This window comes from Eptatretus burgeri, chromosome 12 (assembly GCF_056783735.1).
Source record: "Eptatretus burgeri isolate ZD-2024b chromosome 12, Ebu_testis_v1, whole genome shotgun sequence".
Taxonomy (NCBI): Eukaryota; Metazoa; Chordata; class Myxini; order Myxiniformes; family Myxinidae; genus Eptatretus; species Eptatretus burgeri.
This window is the reverse complement of record NC_140972.1, coordinates 1,813,328-1,841,327: the sequence shown is the minus strand read 5'-3', so window position 1 is coordinate 1,841,327 and position 28,000 is coordinate 1,813,328. Positions and strand designations below refer to the sequence as shown.

The window sequence follows — 28,000 nt, the reverse complement described above, 5'->3', positions numbered from 1 at the left end:
AAAACCGTGAATACGCCTGAGAAAAAAAACCGTGAATATGTCCATGAAAAACTTTGAATATGTCTGTGAAAAAAACCGTGAATATGTCCATGAAAAATTGTGAATATGTCTGCGAAAAACTTTGAATACACCTGGGAAAAAAACGTGAATATGTCCATGAAAAATTGTGAATATGTCTGTGAAAAAAAAAAAACCGTGAATATGTCCGCGAAAAACTGTGAATACGCCTGGGAAAAAAACGTGAATATGTCTGCGAAACACTGTGAATACGCCTGGGGAAAAAACCGTGAATATGTCCATGAAAAACTGTGAACATGTCTGGGAAAAAAACCGTGAATATGTCTGCGAAAAAAAAACGTGAATATATCCATGAAAAACATGGAATATGTCTGTGAAAAAAAACCGTGAATACATCCACGAAAAACTTTGAATATGTCTGTGAAAAAAACCGTGAATATGTCCGCGAAAAACTGTGAATACGCCTGGGGAAAAACTGTGAATATGTCCATGAAAAACTGTGAACATGTCTGGGAAAAAAACCATGAATATGTCCAGGAAAAACTGTTTATACGCCTGGAAAAACTGTGAATACACCTGGGAAAAAAAACGTGAATATGTCCGCGAAAAACTGTGAATACGCCTGGGGAAAAACCGTGAATATGTCCAGGAAAAACATGGAATATGTCTGTGAAAAAAACCGTGAATATGTCCACGAAAAACTTTGAATATGTCTGTGAAAAAACGTGAATATGTCCGCGAAACACTGAATACACCTGTGAAAAAAACGTGAATATGTCGATGAAAAACTGTGAATATGTCTTGGGAAAAAACCGTGAATATGTCTGCGAAAAGCTTTTTTTTTTTTTTTTTTTTTTTTTTTTTTTTTATACCTTGGTCGAGGCTCGTATGAGAGCTAACACACAACTCACAGCAAGGAGGCATGAGACAAGAGGGGCGGGAGTGGAAGGGACAAAACATTGGGGAACAGACACAGGTGAACTGTGGAAGGGAGAGGGATGGGGATGGGACGGGGAACATGGCGAGGGGAAGATGGACATTAAAGGGACTTTCAGGAAGGAAAGCAGGAGAATTGAAGGAAGTGGGCTTGGGTGGATTATCGGGGGTAGAAAAGATCGAGGATTTGGATGGGGGAAGATAAGAGGTGGTGGTGAACAGCTGTTTTGAAAGCCTGAAGGGAAGAATGGGAAAGAATAGAGTGAGGAAGTTTATTCCAAAGGCGGGAAAAAAGAGGAATGAAAGAGTGAAGATGAGCAGTGATTCGTGATTTTGGTAGTTTTACCAGAAGGGGGTTGTTGGCGGACCTTGAGCGCCCTGTGGAAATGTGGTTGGGACAAATCGCAGAGAGAGCAGGGGGGGCAAGGCTGGAGAGGAGTCGGTAGAAGACAAAAAGACCACCGACCAACCTGCGGTGATTGAGTGAGAGGCCCAAAGACTCAGCTTCATTGCGGGAGATGCCAATGATCTTAAAAGCCCTGGTTTCGACAGCGTGAAGTCGAGAAAGGTGGGAGGCAGGAGCACCAGCCCAGAGGGGAGAGCAGTACTCCATCAGGCTACGGACAAAAGCTTTGTAAGTGGTCAGGAGCTCAAGAGGGCCGAGGAAGGACTTTGCACGACGGAGGATTCCCAGTCGGCGACTGGCTTTTGAGGCAAGGTTGGAAATGTGACTTTCCCAGGAAAGGTCATGGCAGATAGTGAGACCCAGAAGCTTGAAAGAAAAGACTTCTTCCAGAGGATTGTTGAGAAAGTGGATCCGGGGCTTGTGGAAACGGTCCTTTCGAAGAGACATAGTGAGAGTGTGAGATTTGTCTGGATTGAAAGACATGTTCCACGTGTTGGACCAGTTTGTGATTTTATCCAGATCTGCAGTGAGCGAAGAAGCTGCTGCTTGCCGGTCTGAGGGATGACAGATGGTACGGCAGAGGGTTGAGTCATCGGCAAAGAGAAATAGAGGATTTTCCAGAGAGTCCGAGAGATCATTGATGAAAACCAGAAAAAGAACAGGGCCCAGAACGCTACCTTGAGGAACTCCAGCCTGCACAGGAAGAGGGGATGAAAGAACTCCATTTAGGGCCACACGTTGACTGCGACAGGAGAGGAAGTCTGCGAGCCATGAGTGGAGATGACCTTGAATACCATGGGAAGAGAGTTTGGTGAGTAGGGCAGGGTGCCAGACTGTGTCAAAAGCACGTGATATGTCCAGGGATACGGCTCGGATTTCCTGTCTGGCATTGAGGACCTCCATCCATTGATGGGAGAGCAGTAGCAGCATATCTAGGGTAGAGTGACCTGGTCTGAAACCAAATTGATGATTGGAAATCAAGCCATTGGAGAAGAGGAAGGATTTCATGTCTGAAGCGATGATGGATTCCATAACCTTGCTGATGATTGGGAGAAGGCTGATTGGTCTATAGTTACAGGGATCTGTTTTTGCACCTTTTTTATGCAGGGCAGTGATGTTAGCAGATTTCCAAGCAGATGGCAGATGACCTTGGGAAAATGAGAGGGTGAATAGAACAGAGAGAGGGTGAGCAAGAGCAGAAGAGCAGGCTTTGAGGACACGTGGGCTGATGCCGTCTGGACCGGTTGCAGAATCTGACTCGAGGTTTGAAAGCAAGCTCTCCACCTTGTCAGGAGAAAAGGATACAGAGTCCAGGGACAGTTGGGTGCGACTGGGTAAAGTGGGTAGAGATAGTGATGGGTTTAGGACACAAGATTTAGCTGCAAACACCGAGTTTAGACATTCAGCTTTATCACGTGTGGAATCAGCAGTGCGGCCATTTGAGGTAAGGGAGGGGATGGAGGGGGAACATACACCAGAAACAGATTTGATTAAACGCCACCAGGATTTTGAGGAGGGAGAGAGGTTTGAGAGTTCAGACTTGAGATGAGAAAGATGTTGTTTTCTGGCTCTCCTGAGGGTAGCTACACACTTGTTCCGAGCTTTGTGGAAAGAACTGAGATTGCCCTCAGTTGGGTTTGCTTTCCATGAGGCAAAGGCAAGTTGTTTCAGGACAACTGCCTCGCCACAAGCTTCAGTAAACCAAGGGCGGGAGGAAGGGTAAGACAACTGAACACGAGAGGGGATAAATCTGTGCATGAGGGAGAGCAAGTTTCTTTGAAAGAATTCCCAGGATGAGTTGATGTTTGAGAAAGTAGTGATAGGAGACCAGTCTGTAAGTTTGATGGCTGCTCGGAGACCCTGCCAGTCGGCTTGAGTGAAATGCCAGACTCGACGGCGGTGAGGTGGTTCTCTGATAACAGCCAGAGAGATGTCCACTTTAATAAGGACGTGGTCAGAAGAACCAATTGGAGCGAAGGAAGAGCAGCAGATATTGTCAGGGAAATTTGTCAAAATCAGATCCAGAAGAGATGGAGTACCATTGGTTGAGATCCGGGTCGGGAAGTTGACCGATTGAGTCAGTCCCAATGAGTCACAGAAAGCTTTTGCTGATGTCCCATGGCAGGTGAGAGAGGTACCCACACCTAGCCAACTGGCGTGATGACAATTGAAGTCGCCACATAAGAGGAAGAGAGAGTTTGGATGAGAAGACAGAAGATGGTCCATGTTTTCGGAGAGTGAGGTGTAGATGGAGTCATCACTGTTCGGTGGACGGTACAGTACACATATAAACATGAGGTGGGAGTGGAGGGGAAGCCGAAGCCAGAGGTATTCCTGGGGGTGTGGGGGAGTGAGAGCAGTGCAGGGAGAGTGAGGAATAGAGTCTTTGATGAAGAGAGCAACACCTCCACCAGGACGAGGCTCAGGTCTGTCATACCGTAAGAGGGAGTAACCAGGGAGAGATACTTGGGAGTCAGACACGTCTTGGGAGAGGAAAGTTTCTGTTAGGCAGATAATGTCTGGTTTGTCAGTGGCAACCTGCATGGAAAGATCTGAAAGGTTTGAGCGAAGGCCCCGGATATTTGAGGTCCACACTTTTAATGAAGAGGTAGGGGAGGAGGCTTTTGGTGCAGGAGGTGGAGGGGGCGGGGAGGGTCGGACGAGGGACGAGGGGGAGGTAAGGAGGGTTGCTGAAGGAGTGTGGGGTATTGCAGAATAGCGAGGGGAGGGGGCCGAATGAGGAGGAGAAAAGGCTCTGTGGTGCTGTGAGAGAGGGGGGACAAGAGACAAGGAAGATGGCAGTTGAGGATTTGAGGAGGTGGAGTGAAGAGATGGAGGTGAGAGGGCAGTGGAGGGAGGCAGGTTGGTGGATGAGAGGGGGGCAACTTAGAGAAGGAAGAGTGAGGGGGATGAAAGGTGGGAGAAAGGTGAGGGGGGAATTTTTGAAAGAGCTGAGATGGAGGCTTGGAGGGAGAAGAGTGGGATGGTTCCTTTGAGAGTGAGAGTGAGCGGGGAGGGCGGTGAGTTGGCACTGAAGTTGCCACAAAAGAATGGTTGATGGAAAGCGAGCATCCATGGCAAACTGTGGTTTTTAAAAGTTTTAGGTCAGAGATGCGATTTAACACAATTCTTGATGGATGCAATGAAGGCGAATTCAGAGCATGGAGAGAAGAAGCGCTGTAATAGTTGGATTTTTTAGGCAAGGAATGAAGGAGAGGTCGAAATGAGAGCAGTCTGTTAAAATAGCAGAAGAGTAGTGCATTGTGAAACAGTAAAGAGTACCACATGTGTGAGAGAGGAAGATGAAGCATTATAAGATCGTTTTTGTTGTTAATATTAATGTATGAGAGAGTTCAACAGATTAGGTCATGGAAGTGTAAAAAAAAAAAAAAAGAAATCGAGGAAGACGAGGAGGAAGTTAAGAGGAAGAAGTAGCAGAATCGGGAGAAGGTTGTTGTTGTTGTTGTTGTTGGGTTTTTTATTTTTATTTTTTATTTTTTTTTTTTTTGAGATAAGAAAGAGATTAGTTGGGAGAATGGGGGATGTTTGGAAAGTGGGGAGGATGAAAATTGAAGGTAATGGGGAGGATAGAAATTGAAGGTAATGGGGAGAAAAAACAAACAAACAAAAAAAAAAAACGATCGAACACCAAGTGGAACCGGTAGGCCTCAAGCCTAGGACTAGGCCTCAAACACCAGGTGAGAACGTCGACATAAATACTCACAAAATAGCACGATTTTTGAAACAAAACCGAACTAGGAACACACATTAACATGTAGGTGAGAAAATTAAACAGTTAAAACGGGACAAATAACAACCGGAACTTAACTTTGAGAATGTCAGCAGGGAGCCCCGAAGGAGACCTCTTGCCGCTCAAAACCGGGGATAGCTTTGCTTTGAATACACCGAGGAAAAAACGTGAATATGTCCATGAAAAACTGTGAATACGCCTGGGAAAAAACGTGAATATGTCCGAGAAAAACTGTAAAACGCCTGGCAAAAAAACGTGAATATGTCCATGAAAAACTGTGAACATGTCTGGGAAAAAAACCGTGAATATGTCTGCGAAAAATTGTGAATACGCCTGGGAAAAAACCGTGAATATGTCCGCGAAAAACTGTGAATACACCTGGGAAAAAACGTGAATATGTCCGCGAAACAATGAATACACCTGTGACAAAATGTGAATATGTCGATGAAAAACTGTGAATATGTCTGGGGAAAAAAAACCGTGAATATGTCCGCGAAAAACTGTGAATACGCCTGGGGAGAAAAACGTGAATATGTCCATGAAAAATTGTGAATATGTCTGTGAAAAAAACCGTGAAGATATCCGCGAAAAACTGTGAATACGCCTGGGGAAAAAAACGTGAATATGTCTGCGAAAAACTTTGAATACGCCTGGGAAAAAAATGTGAATATGTCCGCGAAAAACTGAATACACCTGGGAAAAAAAACGTGAATATGTCCACGAAAAACTTTGAATATGTCTGTGAAAAAAACGTGAATATGTCCGCGAAACACTGAATACACCTGTGAAAAAAACGTGAATATGTCGATGAAAAACTGTGAATATGTCTTGGGAAAAAACCGTGAATATGTCTGCGAAAAGCATTGAATACACCGAGGAAAAAACGTGAATATGTCCATGAAAAACTGTGAATACGCCTGGGAAAAAACGTGAATATGTCCAGGAAAAACTGTGAATATGTCTGCGAAAAAAAACCGTGAATACGCCTGGGAAAAAAAAAACCGTGAATATGTCCATGAAAAACTTTGAATATGTCTTTGAAAAAAAACCGTGAATATATCCGCGAAAAACTGTGAATATGTCTGGGGAAAAAAAACGTGAATATGTCCGAGAAAAACTGTAAAACGCCTGGCAAAAAAACGTGAATATGTCTGCGAAACACTGTGAATACGCCTGGGGAAAAAACCGTGAATATGTCCATGAAAAAGTGTGAACATGTCTGGGAAAAAAACCGTAAATATGTCTGCGAAAAATTGTGAATACGCCTGGGAAAAAACCGTGAATATGTCCGCGAAAAACTGTGAATACACCTGGGAAAAAACGTGAATATGTCCGCGAAACAATGAATACACCTGTGACAAAATGTGAATATGTCGATGAAAAACTGTGAATATGTCTGGGGAAAAAAAACCGTGAATATGTCCGCGAAAAACTGTGAATACGCCTGGGGAGAAAAACGTGAATATGTCCATGAAAAATTGTGAATATGTCTGTGAAAAAAACCGTGAAGATATCCGCGAAAAACTGTGAATACGCCTGGGGAAAAAAACGTGAATATGTCTGCGAAAAACTTTGAATACGCCTGGGAAAAAAATGTGAATATGTCCGCGAAAAACTGAATACACCTGGGAAAAAAAACGTGAATATGTCCACGAAAAACTTTGAATATGTCTGTGAAAAAAACCGTGAATATGTCCATAAAAAACTGTGAATACGTCTGCGAAAAACTTTGAATATGTCTGTGAAAAAAAAACGTGAATATGTCCGCGAAAAACTGTGAATACGCCTGGGAAAAAAAAACGTGAATATGTCCGCGAAAAACTGTGAACATGTCTGGGAAAAAAACCGTGAATATGTCCATGAAAAACATGGAATATGTCTGTGAAAAAAACCGTGAATATGTCCATGAAAAACATGGAATATGTCTGTGAAAAAAACCGTGAATATGTCCGCGAAACACTGTGAACATGTCTGGGAAAAAAACCGTGAATATGTCCATGAAAAACATGGAATATGTCTGTGAAAAAAACCGTGAATATGTCCATAAAAAACTGTGAATACGTCTGCGAAAAACTTTGAATATGTCTGTGAAAAAAAAACGTGAATATGTCCGCGAAAAACTGTGTATACGCCTGGGAAAAAAAAACGTGAATATGTCCGCGAAAAACTGTGAACATGTCTGGGAAAAAAACCGTGAATATGTCCATGAAAAACATGGAATATGTCTGTGAAAAAAACCGTGAATATGTCCATGAAAAACATGGAATATGTCTGTGAAAAAAACCGTGAATATGTCCATGAAAAACATGGAATATGTCTGTGAAAAAAACCGTGAATATGTCCGCGAAAAACATGGAATATGTCTGGGGAAAAAACCGTGAATATGTCCACGAAAAACTTTGAATATGTCTGTGAAAAAAACGTGAATATGTCCGCGAAACACTGAATACACCTGTGAAAAAAACATGAATATGTCGATGAAAAACTGTGAATATGTCTCGGGAAAAAACCGTGAATATGTCTGTGAAAAGCTTTGAATACACCTAGGAAAAAACGTGAATATGTCCATGAAAAACTGTGAATACGCCTGGGAAAAAACGTGAATATGTCGATGAAAAACTGTGAATATGTCTGCGAAAAGAAACCGTGAATACGCCTGGGAAAAACTGTGAATACGCCTGGGGAAAAAAAAAACGTGAATATGCCCATGAAAAACTTTGAATATGTCTGTGAAAAAAAACCGTGAATATGTCCGCGAAAAACTGTGAATATGTCTGGGGAAAAAACCGTGAATATGTCCGCGAAAAAATGTGAAACGCCTGGGAAAAAAACGTGAATATGTCTGCAAAACACTCTGAATACGCCTGGGGAAAAAACCGTGAATATGTCCATGAAAAACTGTGAACATGTCTGGGAAAAAAACCGTGAATATGTCTGCGAAAAATTGTGAATACGCCTGGGAAAAAAACCGTGAATATGTCCGCGAAAAACTTTGAATACACCTGGGAAAAAAACCGTGAATATGTCCATGAAAAACTATGAATATGTCTGTGAAAAAAACCGTGAATATGTCTGCGAAAAACTTTGAATATGTCGGTGAAAAAAACCGTGAATATGTCCATGAAAAACTGTGAATATATCTGTGAATAAAAACGTGAATATGTCCGCGAAAAACTGTGAATACGCCTGGGAAAAAAAAAACCGTGAATATGTCCTTGAAAAACTTTGAATATGTCTGTGAAAAAAACCGTGAATATGTCCGCGAAAAACTGTGAATACACCTGGGAAAAAACCATGAATATGTCCATGAAAAACTATGAATATGTCTGCGAAAAAAACCGTGAATATGTCCATGAAAAACTGTGAATATGTCTGCGAAAAAAAACCGTGAATACGCCTGGGAAAAAAAACCGTGAATATGTCCATGAAAAACTTTGAATATGTCTGTGAAAAAAACCGTGAATATGTCCATGAAAAATTGTGAATATGTCCATGAAAAACTTTGAATATGTCTGTGAAATAAACCGTGAATATGTCCATGAAAAACTGTGAATATGTCTGCGAAAAACTTTGAATACACCTGGGAAAAAAACGTGAATATGTCCATGAAAAATTGTGAATATGTCTGTGAAAAAAAAAAACCGTGAATATGTCCGCGAAAAACTGTGAATACGCCTGGGAAAAAAAACGTGAATATGTCTGCGAAACACTGTGAATACGCCTGGGGAAAAAACCGTGAATATGTCCATGAAAAACTGTGAACATGTCTGGGAAAAAAACCGTGAATATGTCTGCGAAAAAAAAACGTGAATATATCCATGAATAACATGGAATATGTCTGTGAAAAAAACCGTGAATACATCCACGAAAAACTTTGAATATGTCTGTGAAAAAAACCGTGAATACATCCACGAAAAGCTTTGAATATGTCTGTGAAAAAAACCGTGAATATGTCCGCGAAAAACTGTGAATACGCCTGGGGAAAAACCGTGAATATGTCCATGAAAAACTGTGAACATGTCTGGGAAAAAAACCGTGAATATGTCCAGGAAAAACATGGAATATGTCTGTGAAAAAAACCGTGAATATGTCCACGAAAAACTTTGAATATGTCTGTGAAAAAAACGTGGATATGTCCGCGAAACACTGAATACACCTGTGAAAAAAACGTGAATATGTCGATGAAAAACTGTGAATATGTCTTGGGAAAAAACCGTGAATATGTCTGCGAAAAGCATTGAATACACCGAGGAAAAAACGTGAATATGTCCATGAAAAACTGTGAATACGCCTGGGAAAAAACGTGAATATGTCCAGGAAAAACTGTGAATATGTCTGCGAAAAAAAACCGTGAATACGCCTGGGAAAAAAAAAACCGTGAATATGTCCATGAAAAACTTTGAATATGTCTTTGAAAAAAAACCGTGAATATATCCGCGAAAAACTGTGAATATGTCTGGGGAAAAAAAACGTGAATATGTCCGAGAAAAACTGTAAAACGCCTGGCAAAAAAACGTGAATATGTCTGCGAAACACTGTGAATACGCCTGGGGAAAAAACCGTGAATATGTCCATGAAAAAGTGTGAACATGTCTGGGAAAAAAACCGTAAATATGTCTGCGAAAAATTGTGAATACGCCTGGGAAAAAACGTGAATATGTCCGCGAAACAATGAATACACCTGTGACAAAATGTGAATATGTCGATGAAAAACTGTGAATATGTCTGGGGAAAAAAAACCGTGAATATGTCCGCGAAAAACTGTGAATACGCCTGGGAAAAAAAAACGTGAATATGTCCGCGAAAAACTGTGAACATGTCTGGGAAAAAAACCGTGAATATGTCCATGAAAAACATGGAATATGTCTGTGAAAAAAACCGTGAATATGTCCATGAAAAACATGGAATATGTCTGTGAAAAAAACCGTGAATATGTCCGCGAAACACTGTGAACATGTCTGGGAAAAAAAGCGTGAATATGTCCATGAAAAACATGGAATATGTCTGTGAAAAAAACCGTGAATATGTCCATAAAAAACTGTGAATACGTCTGCGAAAAACTTTGAATATGTCTGTGAAAAAAAACGTGAATATGTCCGCGAAAAACTGTGAATACGCCTGGGAAAAAAAACGTGAATATGTCCGCGAAAAACTGTGAACATGTCTGGGAAAAAAACCGTGAATATGTCCATGAAAAACATGGAATATGTCTGTGAAAAAAACCGTGAATATGTCCATGAAAAACATGGAATATGTCTGTGAAAAAAACCGTGAATATGTCCGCGAAACACTGTGAACATGTCTGGGAAAAAAACCGTGAATATGTCCATGAAAAACATGGAATATGTCTGTGAAAAAAACCGTGAATATGTCCACGAAAAACTTTGAATATGTCTGTGAAAAAAACGTGAATATGTCCGCGAAACACTGAATACACCTGTGAAAAAAACATGAATATGTCGATGAAAAACTGTGAATATGTCTCGGGAAAAAACCGTGAATATGTCTGTGAAAAGCTTTGAATACACCTAGGAAAAAACGTGAATATGTCCATGAAAAACTGTGAATACGCCTGGGAAAAAACGTGAATATGTCGATGAAAAACTGTGAATATGTCTGCGAAAAGAAACCGTGAATACGCCTGGGAAAAACTGTGAATACGCCTGGGGAAAAAAAAAACGTGAATATGCCCATGAAAAACTTTGAATATGTCTGTGAAAAAAAACCGTGAATATGTCCGCGAAAAACTGTGAATATGTCTGGGGAAAAAACCGTGAATATGTCCGCGAAAAAATGTGAAACGCCTGGGAAAAAAACGTGAATATGTCTGCAAAACACTCTGAATACGCCTGGGGAAAAAACCGTGAATATGTCCATGAAAAACTGTGAACATGTCTGGGAAAAAAACCGTGAATATGTCTGCGAAAAATTGTGAATACGCCTGGGAAAAAAACCGTGAATATGTCCGCGAAAAACTGTGAATACGCCTGGGAAAAAACGTGAATATGTCCGCGAAACAATGAATACACCTGTGAAAAAATGTGAATATGTCGATGAAAAACTGTGAATATGTCTGGGGAAAAAAACCGTGAATATGTCCGCGAAAAACTGTGAATACGCCTGGGAAAAAAAAACGTGAATATGTCCATGAAAAACTGTGAATACGCCTGGGAAAAAAAAACGTGAATATGTCCATGAAAAACATGGAATATGTCTCTGAAAAAAACCGTGAATATGTCCATGAAAAACTGTGAATATGTCTGCGAAAAACTGTGAAAACGCCTGGGGAAAAAAACGTGAATATGTCTGTGAAAAGCTTTGAATACACCTAGGAAAAAACGTGAATATGTCCATGAAAAACTGTGAATATGTCTGCGAAAAGAAACCGTGAATACGCCTGGGAAAAACTGTGAATACGCCTGGGAAAAAAAAAACGTGAATATGCCCATGAAAAACTTTGAATATGTCTGTGAAAAAAAACCGTGAATATGTCCGCGAAAAACTGTGAATATGTCTGGGGAAAAAACCGTGAATATGTCTGGGGAAAAAACCGTGAATATGTCTGGGGAAAAAACCGTGAATATGTCCGCGAAAAAATGTGAAACGCCTGGGAAAAAAACGTGAATATGTTGGCAAAACACTGTGAATACGCCTGGGGAAAAAACCGTGAATATGTCCATGAAAAACTGTGAACATGTCTGGGAAAAAAAACCGTGAATATGTCTGCGAAAAATTGTGAATACGCCTGGGAAAAAAACGTGAATATGTTTGCAAAACACTGTGAATACGCCTGGGGAAAAAACCGTGAATATGTCCATGAAAAACTGTGAACATGTCTGGGAAAAAAACCGTGAATATGTCTGCGAAAAATTGTGAATACGCCTGGGAAAAAAACCGTGAATATGTCCGCGAAAAACTGTGAATACGCCTGGGAAAAAACGTGAATATGTCCGCGAAACAATGAATACACCTGTGACAAAATGTGAATATGTCGATGAAAAACTGTGAATATGTCTGGGGAAAAAAACCGTGAATATGTCCGCGAAAAACTGTGAATACGCCTGGGGAGAAAAACGTGAATATGTCCATGAAAAACTGTGAACATGTCTGGGAAAAAAAAACGTGAATATGTCCATGAAAAACTGTGAATACGCCTGGGAAAAAAAAACGTGAATATGTCCATGAAAAACATGGAATATGTCTCTGAAAAAAACCGTGAATATGTCCATGAAAAACTGTGAATATGTCTGCGAAAAACTTTGAATACACCTGGGAAAAAAACGTGAATATGTCCATGAAAAATTGTGAATATGTCTGTGGAAAAAAAAAACCGTGAATATGTCCGTGAAAAACTGTGAATACGCCTGGGAAAAAAAACGTGAATATGTCCGTGAAAAACTGTGAATACGCCTGGGAAGAAAAACGTGAATATGTCCACGAAAAGCTTTGAATACACCTGGGGAAAAAAACGTGAATATGTCCATGAAAAACTGTGAATACGCCTGGGAAAAAAAACGTGAATATGTCCACGAAAAACTGTGAATAGACCTGGGAAAAAAACCGTGAATATGTCCGTGAAAAACTGTGAATACGCCTGGGAAGAAAAACGTGAATATGTCCACGAAAAGCTTTGAATACACCTGGGGAAAAAAACGTGAATATGTCCATGAAAAACTGTGAATACGCCTGGGAAGAAAAACGTGAATATGTCCACGAAAAACTGTGAATACGCCTGGGAAGAAAAACGTGAATATGTCCACGAAAAGCTTTGAATACACCTGGGGAAAAAAACGTGAATATGTCCATGAAAAACTGTGAATACGCCTGGGAAGAAAAACGTGAATATGTCCACGAAAAACTGTGAATACACCTGGGAAAAAAAACGTGAATATGTCCACGAAAAACTGTGAATACACCTGGGAAAAAAACGTGAATATGTCCAGTAAAAACATGGAATCTTCTTCTTCTTTCGTGCTGCTCCCGTTCGGGGTCGCCACAGCAGATCATCCATATGATCCGCATAGTGATTTGGCACATGTTTTATGCCAGATGCCTTTCCTGACGCAACCCTAGTCGCCTCTTACAACACAGGGAAATGGTACACCTATTTTAACCGGGGTATACACCGGCCCACTACACTGGTACTCATTTCACTGACCTCGGAAGGATGACAGGCTGAGTCAACCCCCTAGTGTATTAATTCAGTGGCCCAATGGGGCTTGAACTCAGGACATTTGGATCCCAAGCCGCTGCCCTAACCACTGCGCCAACACCAGGCTTACGAAAAAAAACCGTGAATATGTCCGTGAAAAACTGTGAATACGCCTGGTGAAAAACATGGAATATGTCTGTGAAAAAAACCGTGAATATGTCCACGAAAAACTTTGAATATATCTGTGAAAAAAACCGTGAATATGTCCACGAAAAACTGTGAATATGTCTGTGAAAAAAACCGTGAATATGTCCATGAAAAACTGTGAATACACCTGGGAAAAAAACCGTGAATATGTCCCTGAAAAACTATGAATATGTCTGTGAATAAAAACGTGAATATGTCCATGAAAAACTGTGAGTAAGTCTGCAAAAAAACCGTGAATATGTCCATGAAAAACTCTGAGTAAGTCTGCAAAAAAACCGTGAATATGTCCATGAAAAACTGTGAATATGTCTGTGAAAAAACCGTGAATATGTCCATGAAAAACTGTGAATATGTCTGCGAAAAACTTTGAATACACCTGGGAAAAAAACCGTGAATATGTCCATGAAAAACTGTGAATATGTCTGTGAATAAAAACGTGAATATGTCCACGAAAAACTGTGAATACGCCTGGGAAAAAAAAACCGTGAATATGTCCGCGAAAAACTTTGAATACACCTGGGAAAAAAAACGTGAATATGTCCATGAAAAATTGTGAATATGTCTGTGAAAAAAAAAACCGTGAATATGTCCGTGAAAAACTGTGAATACGCCTGGGAAAAAAAACCGTGAATATGTCCGCGAAAAACTTTGAATATGTCTGTGAAAAAAACCGTGAATATGTCCGCGAAAAACTGTGAATACGCCTGGGAAAAAAACCGTGAATATGTCCATGAAAAACTATGAATACACCTGGGAAAAAAACCGTGAATATGTCCATGAAAAACTATGAATATGTCTGTGAAAAAAACCGTGAATATGTCTGCGAAAAACTTTGAATACACCTGGGAAAAAACGTGAATATGTCCATGAAAAACTGTGAATATGTCTGCGAAAAAAAACCTTGAAAACCCCTGGGAAAAAAACCGTAAATACACCTGGGAAAAAAAACCGTGAATATGTCAATGAAAAACTTTGAATCTGTCTGTGAAAAAAAACCGTGAATATATCCGCGAAAAACTGTGAATACGCCTGGGGAGAAAAACGTGAATATGTCCATGAAAAATTGTGAATATGTCTATGAAAAAAACCGTGAAGATATCCGCGAAAAACTGTGAATATGCCTGGGGAGAAAACCGTGAATACGCCTGGGAAAAAAATGTGAATATGTCCGCGAAAAACTGAATACACCTGGGAAAAAAAACGTGAATATGTCCACGAAAAACTGTGAATATGTCTGTGAAAAAAAAACCGTGAATATGTCCGCGAAAAACTGTGAATACGCCTGGGAAAAAAAACGTGAATATGTCCATGAAAAACTGTGAACATGTCTGGGAAAAAAAAGGTGAATATGTCCATGAAAAACTGTGAATACGCCTGGGAAAAAAAACCGTGAATATGTCCGCGAAAAACTGTGAATACGCCTGGGAAAAAAAAGGTGAATATGTCCGCGAAAAACTTTGAATACACCTGGGAAAAAAACCGTGAATATGTCCATGAAAAACTATGAATATGTCTGTGAATAAAAACGTGAATATGTCCGCGAAAAACTTTGAATACACCTGGGAAAAAAACCGTGAATATGTCCATGAAAAATTATGAATACACCTGGGAAAAAAAACCGTGAATATGTCTGTGAAAAAAACCGTGAATATGTCTGCGAAAAAAACAGTGAATATGTCCACAAAAAACTTTGAATATGTCTGCGAAAAACTTTGAATACACCTGGGAAAAAAAACGTGAATATGTCCATGAAAAATTGTGAATATGTCTGTGAAAAAAAAAACCGTGAATATGTCCGTGAAAAACTGTGAATACGCCTGGGAAAAAAAACCGTGAATATGTCCGCGAAAAACTTTGAATATGTCTGTGAAAAAAACCGTGAATATGTCCGCGAAAAACTGTGAATACGCCTGGGAAAAAAACCGTGAATATGTCCATGAAAAACTATGAATACACCTGGGAAAAAAACCGTGAATATGTCCATGAAAAACTATGAATATGTCTGTGAAAAAAACCGTGAATATGTCTGCGAAAAACTTTGAATACACCTGGGAAAAAACGTGAATATGTCCATGAAAAACTGTGAATATGTCTGCGAAAAAAAACCTTGAAAACCCCTGGGAAAAAAACCGTAAATACACCTGGGAAAAAAAACCGTGAATATGTCAATGAAAAACTTTGAATCTGTCTGTGAAAAAAAACCATGAATATATCCGCGAAAAACTGTGAATACGCCTGGGGAGAAAAACGTGAATATGTCCATGAAAAATTGTGAATATGTCTATGAAAAAAACCGTGAAGATATCCGCGAAAAACTGTGAATATGCCTGGGGAGAAAACCGTGAATACGCCTGGGAAAAAAATGTGAATATGTCCGCGAAAAACTGAATACACCTGGGAAAAAAAACGTGAATATGTCCACGAAAAACTGTGAATATGTCTGTGAAAAAAAAACCGTGAATATGTCCGCGAAAAACTGTGAACATGTCTGGGAAAAAAAACCGTGAATATGTCTGCGAAAAACTGTGAACATGTCTGGGAAAAAAAACCGTGAATATGTCTGCGAAAAACTGTGAATACGCCTGTGAAAAAAAACGTGAATATGTCCATGAAAAACTGTGAACATGTCTGGGAAAAAAAACGTGAATATGTCCATGAAAAACTGTGAATACGCCTGGGAAAAAAAAGGTGAATATGTCCGCGAAAAACTTTGAATACACCTGGGAAAAAAACCGTGAATATGTCCATGAAAAACTATGAATATGTCTGTGAAAAAAACCGTGAATATGTCTGCGAAAAAAACAGTGAATATGTCCACAAAAAACTTTGAATATGTCTGCGAAAAACTTTGAATACACCTGGGAAAAAAAACGTGAATATGTCCATGAAAAATTGTGAATATGTCTGTGAAAAAAAAAACCGTGAATATGTCCGTGAAAAACTGTGAATACGCCTGGGAAGAAAAACGTGAATATGTCCATGAAAAACTGTGAATATGTCTGGGAAAAAAAAAACGTGAATATGTCCGCGAAAAACTGTGAATACACCTGGGAAAAAAACGTGAATATGTCCACGAAAAACATGGAATCTTCTTCTTCTTCTTTCGGCTGCTCCCGTTCGGGGTCGCCACAGCAGATCATCCATATGATCCGCATAGTGATTTGGCACATGTTTTACACCGGATGCCTTTCCTGACGCAACCCTAGTCGCCTCTTACAACACAGGGATATGGTACACCTATTTTAACCGGGGTATACACCGGCCCAGTACACTGGTACTCATTTCGCTGACCTCGGAAGGATGACAGGCTGAGTCAACCCCCTGGTGTATTAATTCAGTGGCCCAACGGGGATTGAACTCAGGACCTTTTGGATCCCAAGCCGCTGCCCTAACCACTGCGCCAACACCAGGCTTACGAAAAAAAAAACGTGAATATGTCCGTGAAAAACTGTGAATACGCCTGGGGAAAAACATGGAATATGTCTGTGAAAAAAACCGTGAATATGTCCACGAAAAACTATGAATATGTCTGTGAAAAAAAACCGTGAATATGTCCACGAAAAACTTTGAATATGTCGGTGAAAAAAACCGTGAATATGTCCATGAAAAACTGTGAATATGTCTGTGAATAAAAACGTGAATATGTCCGCGAAAAACTGTGAATACGGCTGGGAAAAAAAAAACCGTGAATATGTCCGTGAAAAACTGTGAATACACCTGGGGAAAAACCGTGAATATGTCCATGAAAAACTATGAATATGTCTGTGAAAAAAACCGTGAATATGTCTGTGAAAAAAACCGTGAATATGTCTGCGAAAAACTTTGACTACACCTGGGAAAAAACGTGAATATGTCCGTGAAAAACTGTGAATACGCCTGGGGAAAAACATGGAATATGTCTGTGAAAAAAACCGTGAATATGTCCATGAAAAACTGTGAATATGTCTGCGAAAAAAAACCGTGAATACACCTGGGAAAAAAAAACCGTGAATATGTCCATGAAAAACTTTGAATATGTCTATGAAAAAAACCGTGAATATGTCCATGAAAAACTGTGAATATGTCTGCGAAAAACTTTGAATAAACCTGGGAAAAAAACGTGAATATGTCCATGAAAAATTGTGAATATGTCTGTGAAAAAAAAAACCGTGAATATGTCCGCGAAAAACTGTGAATACGCCTGGGAAAAAAAACGTGAATATGTCTGCGAAACACTGTGAATACGCCTGGGGAAAAAACCGTGAATATGTCCATGAAAAACTGTGAATATGTCTGCGAAAAAAAAACGTGAATATATCCATGAAAAACATGGAATATGTCTGTGAAAAAAAACCGTGAATACATCCACGAAAAGCTTTGAATATGTCTGTGAAAAAAACCGTGAATATGTCCGCGAAAAACTGTGAATACGCCTGGGGAAAAACCGTGAATATGTCCATGAAAAACTGTGAACATGTCTGGGAAAAAAACCGTGAATATGTCCAGGAAAAACTGTTTATACGCCTGGGAAAAACTGTGAATACACCTGGGAAAAAAAACGTGAATATGTCCGCGAAAAACTGTGAATACGCCTGGGGAAAAACCGTGAATATGTCCATGAAAAACATGGAATATGTCTGTGAAAAAAACCGTGAATATGTCCATGAAAAACTGTGAATATGTCGGCGAAAAACTTTGAATACACCTGGGAAAAAAACGTGAATATGTCCATGAAAAATTGTGAATATGTCTGTGAAAAAAAAAACCGTGAATATGTCCGCGAAAAACTGTGAATACGCCTGGGAAAAAAAACGTGAATATGTCTGCGAAACACTGTGAATACGCCTGGGGAAAAAACCGTGAATATGTCCATGAAAAACTGTGAACATGTCTGGGAAAAAAACCGTGAATACATCCACGAAAAGCTTTGAATATGTCTGTGAAAAAAACCGTGAATATGTCCGCGAAAAACTGTGAATACGCCTGGGGAAAAACCGTGAATATGTCCATGAAAAACTGTGAACATGTCTGGGAAAAAAACCGTGAATATGTCCAGGAAAAACTGTTTATACGCCTGGGAAAAACTGTGAATACACCTGGGAAAAAAAACGTGAATATGTCCGCGAAAAACTGTGAATACGCCTGGGGAAAAACCGTGAATATGTCCATGAAAAACTGTGAACATGTCTGGGAAAAAAACCGTGAATATGTCCGCGAAAAACTGTGAACATGTCTGTGAAAAAAAACCGTGAATATGTCCGCAAAAAACTGTGAATACGCCTGGGGAAAAAACCGTGAATATGTCCATGAAAAACTATGAATATGTCTGTGAAAAAAAACCGTGAATATGTCCGCAAAAAACTGTGAATACGCCTGGGGAAAAAACCGTGAATATGTCCATGAAAAACTATGAATATGTCTGTGAAAAAAACCGTGAATATGTCCATGAAAAACTATGAATACACCTGGGAAAAAAACCGTGAATATGTCTGCGAAAAACTTTGAATACACCTGGGAAAAAACGTGAATATGTCCATGAAAAACTGTGAATATGTCTGTGAAAAAAACGTGAATATGTCAGCGAAACACTGAATACACCTGTGAAAAAAACGTGAATATGTCGATGAAAAACTGTGAATATGTCTCGGGAAAAAACCGTGAATATGTCTATGAAAAGCTTTGAATACACCGAGGAAAAAACGTGAATATGTCCATGAAAAACTGTGAATACGCCTGGGGAAAAAAACGTGAATATGTCGATGAAAAACTGTGAATATGTCTGGGGAAAAAAAAAACCGTGAATATGTCCGCGAAAAACTGTGAAAACGCCTGGGGAAAAAAACGTGAAGATGTCCGCGAAAAACTTTGAATACACCTGGGAAAAAAAACGTGAATATGTCCATGAAAAACTGTGAATATGTCTGGGAAAAAAAAACCGTGAATATGTCCATGAAAAACTCTGAATACACCTGGGGAAAAAAACGTGAATATGTCCATAAAAAATTGTGAATATGTCTGTGAAAAAAAAACCGTGAATATGTCCGCGAAAAACTTTGAATACACCTGGGAAAAAAACCGTGAATATGTCCATGAAAAACTATGAATATGTCTGTGAAAAAAAACCGTGAATATGTCTGCGAAAAACTTTGAATACACCTGGGAAAAAACGTGAATATGTCCATGAAAAACTGTGAATATGTCTGCGAAAAAAAAACCGTGAATACGCATGGGAAAAAAAACGTAAATACACCTGGGAAAAAAACCGTGAATATGTCAATGAAAAACTATGAATATGTCTGTGAAAAAAAACCGTGAATATGTCCGCGAAAAACTGTGAATATGTCTGGGGAAAAAACCGTGAATATGTCCGCGAAAAAATGTGAAACGCCTGGGAAAAAAACGTGAATATGTCCGCGAAACACTGTGAATACGCCTGGGGAAAAAAAACGTGAATATGTCCATAAAAAATTGTGAATATGTCTGTGAAAAAAAAACCGTGAATATGTCCGCGAAAAACTTTGAATACACCTGGGAAAAAAACCGTGAATATGTCCATGAAAAACTATGAATATGTCTGTGAAAAAAAACCGTGAATATGTCTGCGAAAAACTTTGAATACACCTGGGAAAAAACGTGAATATGTCCATGAAAAACTGTGAATATGTCTGCGAAAAAAAACCGTGAATACGCATGGGAAAAAAAACGTAAATACACCTGGGAAAAAAAACCGTGAATATGTCAATGAAAAACTATGAATATGTCTGTGAAAAAAAACCGTGAATATGTCCGCGAAAAACTGTGAATATGTCTGGGGAAAAAACCGTGAATATGTCCGCGAAAAAATGTGAAACGCCTGGGGAAAAACCGTGAATATGTCCGCGAAACACTGTGAATACGCCTGGGGAAAAAAAACGTGAATATGTCCATGAAAAACATGGAATATGTCTGTGAAAAAAAACTGTGAATATGTCTGCGAAAAACTTTGAATATATCTGTGAAAAAAACCGTGAATATGTCCACGAAAAACTTTGAATATATCTGTGAAAAAAACCGTGAATATGTCCACGAAAAGCTTTGAATATGTCTGTGAAAAAAACCGTGAATATGTCCATGAAAAACTGTGAATATGTCTGTGAATAAAAACGTGAATATGTCCATGAAAAACTGTGAATATGTCTGCGAAAAACTTTGAATACACCTGGGAAAAAAACCGTGAATATGTCCATGAAAAACTGTGAATATGTCTGTGAATAAAAACGTGAATATGTCCATGAAAAACTGTGAATATGTCTGCGAAAAACTTTGAATACACCTGGCAAAAAAACGTGAATATGTCCATGAAAAATTGTGAATATGTCTGTGAAAAAAAAACCGTGAATATGTCCGTGAAAAACTGTGAATACGCCTGGGAAAAAAAACGTGAATATGTCCGTGAAAAACTGTGAATACGCCTGGGAAAAAAAACGTGAATATGTCCGCGAAAAACTGTGAATACACCTGGGGGAAAAAAACGTGAATATGTCCATGAAAAACATGGAATATGTCTGTGAAAAAAAACCGTGAATATGTCCACGAAAAACTTTGAATATATCTGTGAAAAAAACCGTGAATATGTCCATGAAAAACTGTGAATATGTCTGTGAATAAAAACGTGAATATGTCCACGAAAAACTGTGAATACGCCTGGGAAAAAAACCGTGAATATTTCCGCGAAAAACTTTGAATACACCTGGGAAAAAATCCGTGAATATGTCCATGAAAAACTATGAATATGTCTGTGAAAAAAACCGGGAATATGTCTGCGAAAAACTTTGAATACACCTGGGAAAAAACGTGAATATGTCCATGAAAAACTGTGAATATGTCTGCGAAAAAAACCGTGAATACGCATGGGAAAAAAAACGTAAATACACCTGGGAAAAAAAACCGTGAATATGTCCGCGAAAAACTGTGAATATGTCTGGGGAAAAAACCGTGAATATGTCCGCGAAAAAATGTGAAACGCCTGGGAAAAAAACGTGAATATGTCCGAGAAACACTGTGAATACGCCTGGGGAAAAAACCGTGAATATGTCCACGAAAAACTTTGAATACACCTGGGAAAAAAAACGTGAATATGTCCATGAAAAACTGTGAATATGTCTGGGAAAAAAAAAAACCGTGAATATGTCTGCGAAAAACTGTGAATACGCCTGGGAAAAAAAACGTGAATATGTCCGCGAAAAACTGTGAATACGCCCAGGGAAAAAAACCGTGAGTACCTCCGCGAAAAACTGTGAATATGCCCGGGGAAAAAAAAACCGTTAATACACCCGGGAAAAAAAACCTGTGAATACACCCGGGAAAAAAAACCCGTGAATACACCCGGGAAAAAAAACCTGTGAATACACCCGGGAAAAAAAACCCGTGAATACACCCGGGAAAAAAAAACCTGTGAATACGCCTGGGAAAAAAAACCCGTGAATATGTCCGCAAAAAACTGTGAATACGCCCAGGAAAAAAACCCGTGAATACACCCGGGAAAAAAACCCGTGAATACACCCGGGAAAAAAACCCGTGAATACACCCGGGAAAAAACCCGTGAATACACCCGGGAAAAAAACCCGTGAATACACCCGGGAAAAAACCCGTGAATACACCCGGGAAAAAAACCCGTGAATACACCCGGGAAAAAACCCGTGAATACACCCGGGAAAAAAAACCCGTGAATACACCCGGGAAAAAAACCCATGAATACACCCGGAAAAAACCCGTGAATACACCCGGAAAAACTGTGACTACGCCCAGGAAAAAAAAAGCCGTGAATACGCCCGGGAAAAAATTAAACGAACCCCAAATACGCAAAACACAGGGCCGCGAATGTCGAAGCAGGTCGCATTATATAAACTGTGAATAGGTGGGCTCCTCAAATAGCGAATCTGTGAATAGCAGGTTCTGACAGTATTGTGTCTCTTTGTGCCTTGCTAAAGGCCCGGTCACACCTTGACGTTTTAGCCAGCAATGGCAACATATTAAGATGTATGTAAAACGCTGGCTTACGTTGAACTTTTGATGCTTTTTTTTTAAAGATTCGGACGTATTCATAACGAGTTGGTCGTATGCATAACATATTAGTAACGGACACAGAACGTTTCGTTGTGTTATAGATAACTTATACCAACGAATGATGAACCTGTTGTCGGCCTACACAACCTATGCCCAACGATAGTCTAACTTATGCATAGCGCGCTGCACGCATCGCCGACGATGACGTGGGGTAGGTTATGAAAAGGCTGCCACACAACGATTCAAATCATAACCGCCGCAGAAATTGAAGTGTCAACATCGCAGTCACACATTGGCGATCTTGCCAGCGTATGCCGACCTCTGAAAAATGCATCTAAAACGCTGGCGCACGTCGAATACGGTATGGGTAAGTTTGGTATCCGTGAATAGAACGCTAAAGTACGCTATCATACGTCGTATTAAATGGAGTACGTCTTGTAATTTTGAACATGTTGAAAATGTTACGACGTCCTTGCCGTATGACACACGCTCCGCATGCGATGGGAATAAGTTGTACTTACGTTATGCGATCGTTGACACACATCGACACACGTTACTTGTAAGGTGCTCATAAGTCGAAACACGTCAAGGTAATGGTTAGCGTCAGTGTTCCAGACTCCCGGTTTTTTTTTTTTCTTCGGTATGACGGTGTTCAGTGTACAGTGCGGTTATGATTTAAATCGTTGAGCGGCAGCCTACTAATTATATTTTATTATAACCACACTAGAAATCGAAGTGTCAAAATCACCATCATACCGAAGGAAGGAGAAAAAAAAAACCAGGAAGTCTGGAACACTGACGCTAACCATTACCTTGATGTGTTTCGACTTATGAGCACCTTACAAGTAACGTGTGTCGATGTGTGTCACCGATCGCGTAACGTGAGTACAACACGTTACTCATAGGTTATAAATAAGTTTCGGGTACGCTAAACATTACCTCGACGTGTTTCGACTTATGAGTAACTCACAAGTAACGTGTGTTGACGTGTGTCAACGATCGCGTGACGTGCCTACAACTAATGGCCAGCGTTATGCGGAACGTGCGAGTCATACGCTGGCATAAGTCTTAAAATTTCAAGCATGGAAAATTTGAGGACAACCGAAAAGTACAATGTTTAAAGCCAGCGTACAACGACGTATGGCAGTGTTTTTCAGCGTGCTCTCAATGTTATCAAAACTTACCCATAACGTATTCGACGTGTACCAGCATTTTAGACAAATTTTCCAAAAATCGGCATAAGCTGGCTAAAACGTCAAGGTGTGACTGGGCCTTAACATCTAGTTCTCAAACCAATTAGTTTAGCCTCTCATTAACACAAAGTCTTTTCATGAATTAATATGATAATCAAATATATTTTTTACTAATTCTTATTTATTGATTTATTCATACTTTGTTTTTTGTCTCAAGTACCATTGCTTAGCTTTGGTCCTTTTAAACACTAAATTACATTCTAACTTTTAAAAGTTATTCTTAAAAATAAACAAAGTAGATAAACTTCAAAAATCACATTTATCACTCATTTGCCTATTGATGAGCAAAGATGTGACCTACCGCCATGTTTGAAAGGAGGAGGAAGGCAGATATGTTCTTGAGAATGCACCGCTTGAGAGCAACAGCACTCCAATAACCAGATGAAGGCCTCGAGCTCATGGACACAACAGTGCTGGCCACCTCTGCCCCATAGGCACCATTGCAAGTCGTGTTCTGGGAATAATCCTCACTGATGGCAAACTCAAGACGCCGCTGAAATGCAGGGGTTTGAACACAAGTGGAAGCAGTTTCCTTCTCACTAGTGCTACTATCACTTCCACTTGCAGTTTCCTCTATCCCCTCCTGACCATCAGGACATTTGTGTTGCAAGATCGAAGATGGTGATGCCTGTGGACTCCTGATTGGTTTCTGTCCCTCAGTTTCAGATGGATAAGGATTTCCAATATAGAAATGAGGGGATCGCTGTGACATTGGAGTAACAGAGAAACCCGCATCACTCTCAAAAGTGTCATTGGCAACACCAGTGAACGGAGGCAGACTGCAAAAAGATTGCCGATGATCAAGAATTGGGGCACTCCGGTTGAGGCCTTCAACAATGAACAAATTTTGTCCAATAATCTGTAGGATTTGAAACATAGCCTTGGCAAAAAGGAGGCCGGATTGCTCAGCACGATTAGGTGCAAAAGCAGCTGCCACAGCCATAAAATATCCCAAAAGTAGCGGGCCCCCCGAAACACTCACAAGGAGAGAAACATCGATTCTTCTGACAATGCTCTTCCCTCGACGCATCCCCGGTACATCCTTGTGATACATGCCTAAGCCAGCAAGTGTGCACAACATCATGACAATGCTGACAGTCATTTGAAAACTGTAGTTCATTATTAATGCCTCAGGCCGGGTCACCGAACTACCATTTTGTACGCTGAAGGCCACCATCACGACCACTGTGCAGGTGAGTGTCAAAACACCAGCAATGACACCAAAAAAAGAGCCATTCATTTCAAAACCTCGTTTCACATGGTCTTCGGTATCCTCCTCCTTTGTCTCACCAATATTGCGCCACATGACGAAGAGCATGGTGGAGGAGAAGAGGCTGAGTTCGATGTTAAAAGGATGCAGGTACAGCGCACCATCGTGAAATATGTGGCACAGATCTGTGTCACAAGTACACGCATCTGTACCATTGACAACTGGAGGAAAACAAAGGCAATTCCTTAAGCAAGTGTTTCTCTACAATATGTGGATTCTTTCCAATGATTAAAAAAAAAACAACCATGCATGACATAAGCTCAGGAAAAGTGTCATTATAAGGTTCTTATCGATGAAATCAATAAATACAAGGAAGGGTGTCCAAGAAACTTGAATGCAGAATGAGGCCATTTGGTCTATCATGGTTGAGCAACAACAGCAGCAACAAATACAACTACACTCAGTAGAGCACATATCTCCACCAGACTGAACAGTTCACGTTTTGAATCCCACTGATAGGCCAGATCTGCATCCAGACCTGAACCAAAATCTCATTGGCTTGTTCTTGTCACCAATCCAACTCGTTTTGTCAGAATCAGTCCGTAACTTTTTGAGATGTTGTGCTACACTATATCGTTTTACGCATGACCACTCAATGGTGAAGAATCACTTCTAAATTCTGATATCCGGATCCGGATCTTCACCAATATCGAATCAATTTGTCCTCGTCACACACCCAACCTGTCCAACAAGTTTCGTCTGAATCCGTCCTTAACTTTTTGAGATATCCTGCACACAGACAGACAAACAAATAGACAGGGATGAAAACATAACCTCCATACACCTTCGATGGCAGAGGTAACAAGAACAACACATTAATTCACTTAATCAGTTCAACTGACAATTTGACTTGGTGGGGAATGTGTGGGAGGCTAAGCTGGAGATGAGAACAGCGGGGCAGGTACAAGGGCATCATCAAGGTGTGTACATACAAATATAAATAGTTTTAGTGAGGTAGGGACGGGGCAGACGATGGTTGAACAAACACAAACATCACATTTGAAGTTTGACCGAACCCTCTCGCACACATCACAATCGCACATTTTAAACCTAATTCCATTTTAAACCTATCTACTGCTAATGCTGTCATGACCTTTCCAGGGAGACAATTTCATGCATCAACTACAACGGCACTCGGTGAAGTGCATACCTTTACCAGGCTGAACAGTCTACACTTTTGCATCCCACTGATAGGCCAGATCTGCACGTGGACCTGAACCAAAATCTAATTGCCTTGTTCTTATCACTGAACCAACTCATCCACCATGTTTTGTTACAATCCATACACAAGTTTATGAGATGCCGTGCTTTACATTGTTACGGTTTCCAGTATGTCCAACCTGTTTTTACTTATTAGGTACAGATGAGTGAAACCGTAGGTGGGGGCATTCTTTATCTAGCAGAGCAAATCAGTGGGGTATAACTTCCCATTTACTTATTACACGATAGGTCTAAACAATGGAGATAGGTGCCAAACAGAGGGTTCAACACAGATTGATTCCGAGCCTAGCTCGACTCAGCTATGAGGAGCAGCTGAAGGAGACAGGGCTTTATTCACCAGAAAGGAGGTGGTTGCGAGGAGATATTATCGAGATGTTTAAGATAATGAAAGGTAGAGATAAAATAAGTGCGGATGAATTATTCAACAGAGTAGACAGTGATAGGACCAAGGGCCATAGCCTGAGAGTAAAGAAGAGGAGAGTTAAGAAGGTCGTAAGGTAAGGGTCTTTGACTCAGAGAGTAGTTAATGCATGGAATGGTCTCCCTGGAAAGGTTGTGGCAGCAGAAAAAGTACATAAGTTTAAATTGGAATTAGATAGGTACCTGGAAGTTATGGAGATAGAGGGGTATGGGGATGTTGTTTAGACTTTTAGGTAGTTTGAGCAGTGATGGGTGATTGTGTACGGAGTGCAGTTGGTGGGGGTCTTGTCAAGGGGGGTTGTGTGGTTGATGTGTGTTTTTAACCAAGGCCATGCCCCCTCCCCTGAGGGGAAGAAAAGGGAAAAACAAACAAATAAATAAATAAATAAATAAATAAATACAGAAAAGACAAACTACAAAAAAAAAAAATCATTAATTTTTTTTTGCATTTTCTTCTTTGGATCTTGTGTGGACGGGTTGGTGTGGTGTTCGTGCAGGCACGATGGGCTGAATGGCCTCCACCTGTGTTGGGTTTCCTTGTTATTTCCTCCACTTCTCAGCGTTTCTAAATCTCTTCACATTTGCTAAAATTGATGCTTTGTAAGAGACATCCTCAAACTGAACCAACAACACTCTTGGTTTATTTTGCCTTTTCTGATCTATGTCTCGAAGTCTCATAACTCTTCTGATGTCGAGTTCAGTAACCCCTACTCCATCCCTCCTCATATCTGCAATTTCCCTCATATCCTCTGCTTGGCTGACAGCTTGGGATTCAGGCATATTGTACACACTGTTGTTCTTTCTTTGCTCCCTGTCTAACATTTCCTCCACGGAAACCACATTCACTACCTCGTTCATTCATTGACTTTGTCTGAAATTGTCGTTTCCTTGAGCTTGAGATGCATGACCCCCTCTGGAAGGGTACCCGCCACGTACTTGCATTGCGCTGGCTGCCTCAGCACATTTCCAGCTTCTGCTTTCACTACCTCTCCAACCTCCAGGTCTGCTAGCAATACCAACATCATGAACAGTGGTGTACTTGTGACCTCTTGCACCGGCATCAGTCGGACCAGCCACTTCCGCATACATTTCTTGTTACATGATCCGCATGTTCTGCGTTCTCTTTTCTCCAGTTTCCACCGTACTTTTTTATTGTTATTTGTACATTTTCCAACATGTGTCCTATCTTGTCTGTCAGTTCCTTTTCCATTTGTCTAGCCACCTTCGCTGTCATTCATTCCAATTATACCGCATCTGGATTTGAATTATACTTCATTCGTACCACATCTGGATCCAAATCTTCCCCTTTCTTAACAGCTGATTTAGCTGCTACTAATCCAAC

General features: G+C 40.2%; 2 protein-coding genes across 3 annotated transcripts in view; one reads left to right on the top strand and one right to left on the bottom strand.

Annotated features, from left to right (window-relative positions):
• Positions 1 to 28,000, top strand: part of LOC147014973 (proton channel OTOP2-like) — an 89,163-nt gene that overhangs the window by 49,032 nt on the left and 12,131 nt on the right. The window lies entirely within an intron of this gene.
• On the bottom strand, positions 24,007 to 27,719 carry LOC147014974 (proton channel OTOP2-like). The gene is made up of 2 exons (XM_085849153.1): positions 27,584 to 27,719; positions 24,007 to 25,178 (listed from the first exon to the last, which is right to left on the bottom strand). The coding sequence occupies exons 1-2, from the start codon at positions 27,717 to 27,719 to the stop codon at positions 24,022 to 24,024; spliced, it is 1,293 nt and encodes a 430-aa protein (XP_085705279.1). The 3' UTR covers positions 24,007 to 24,021.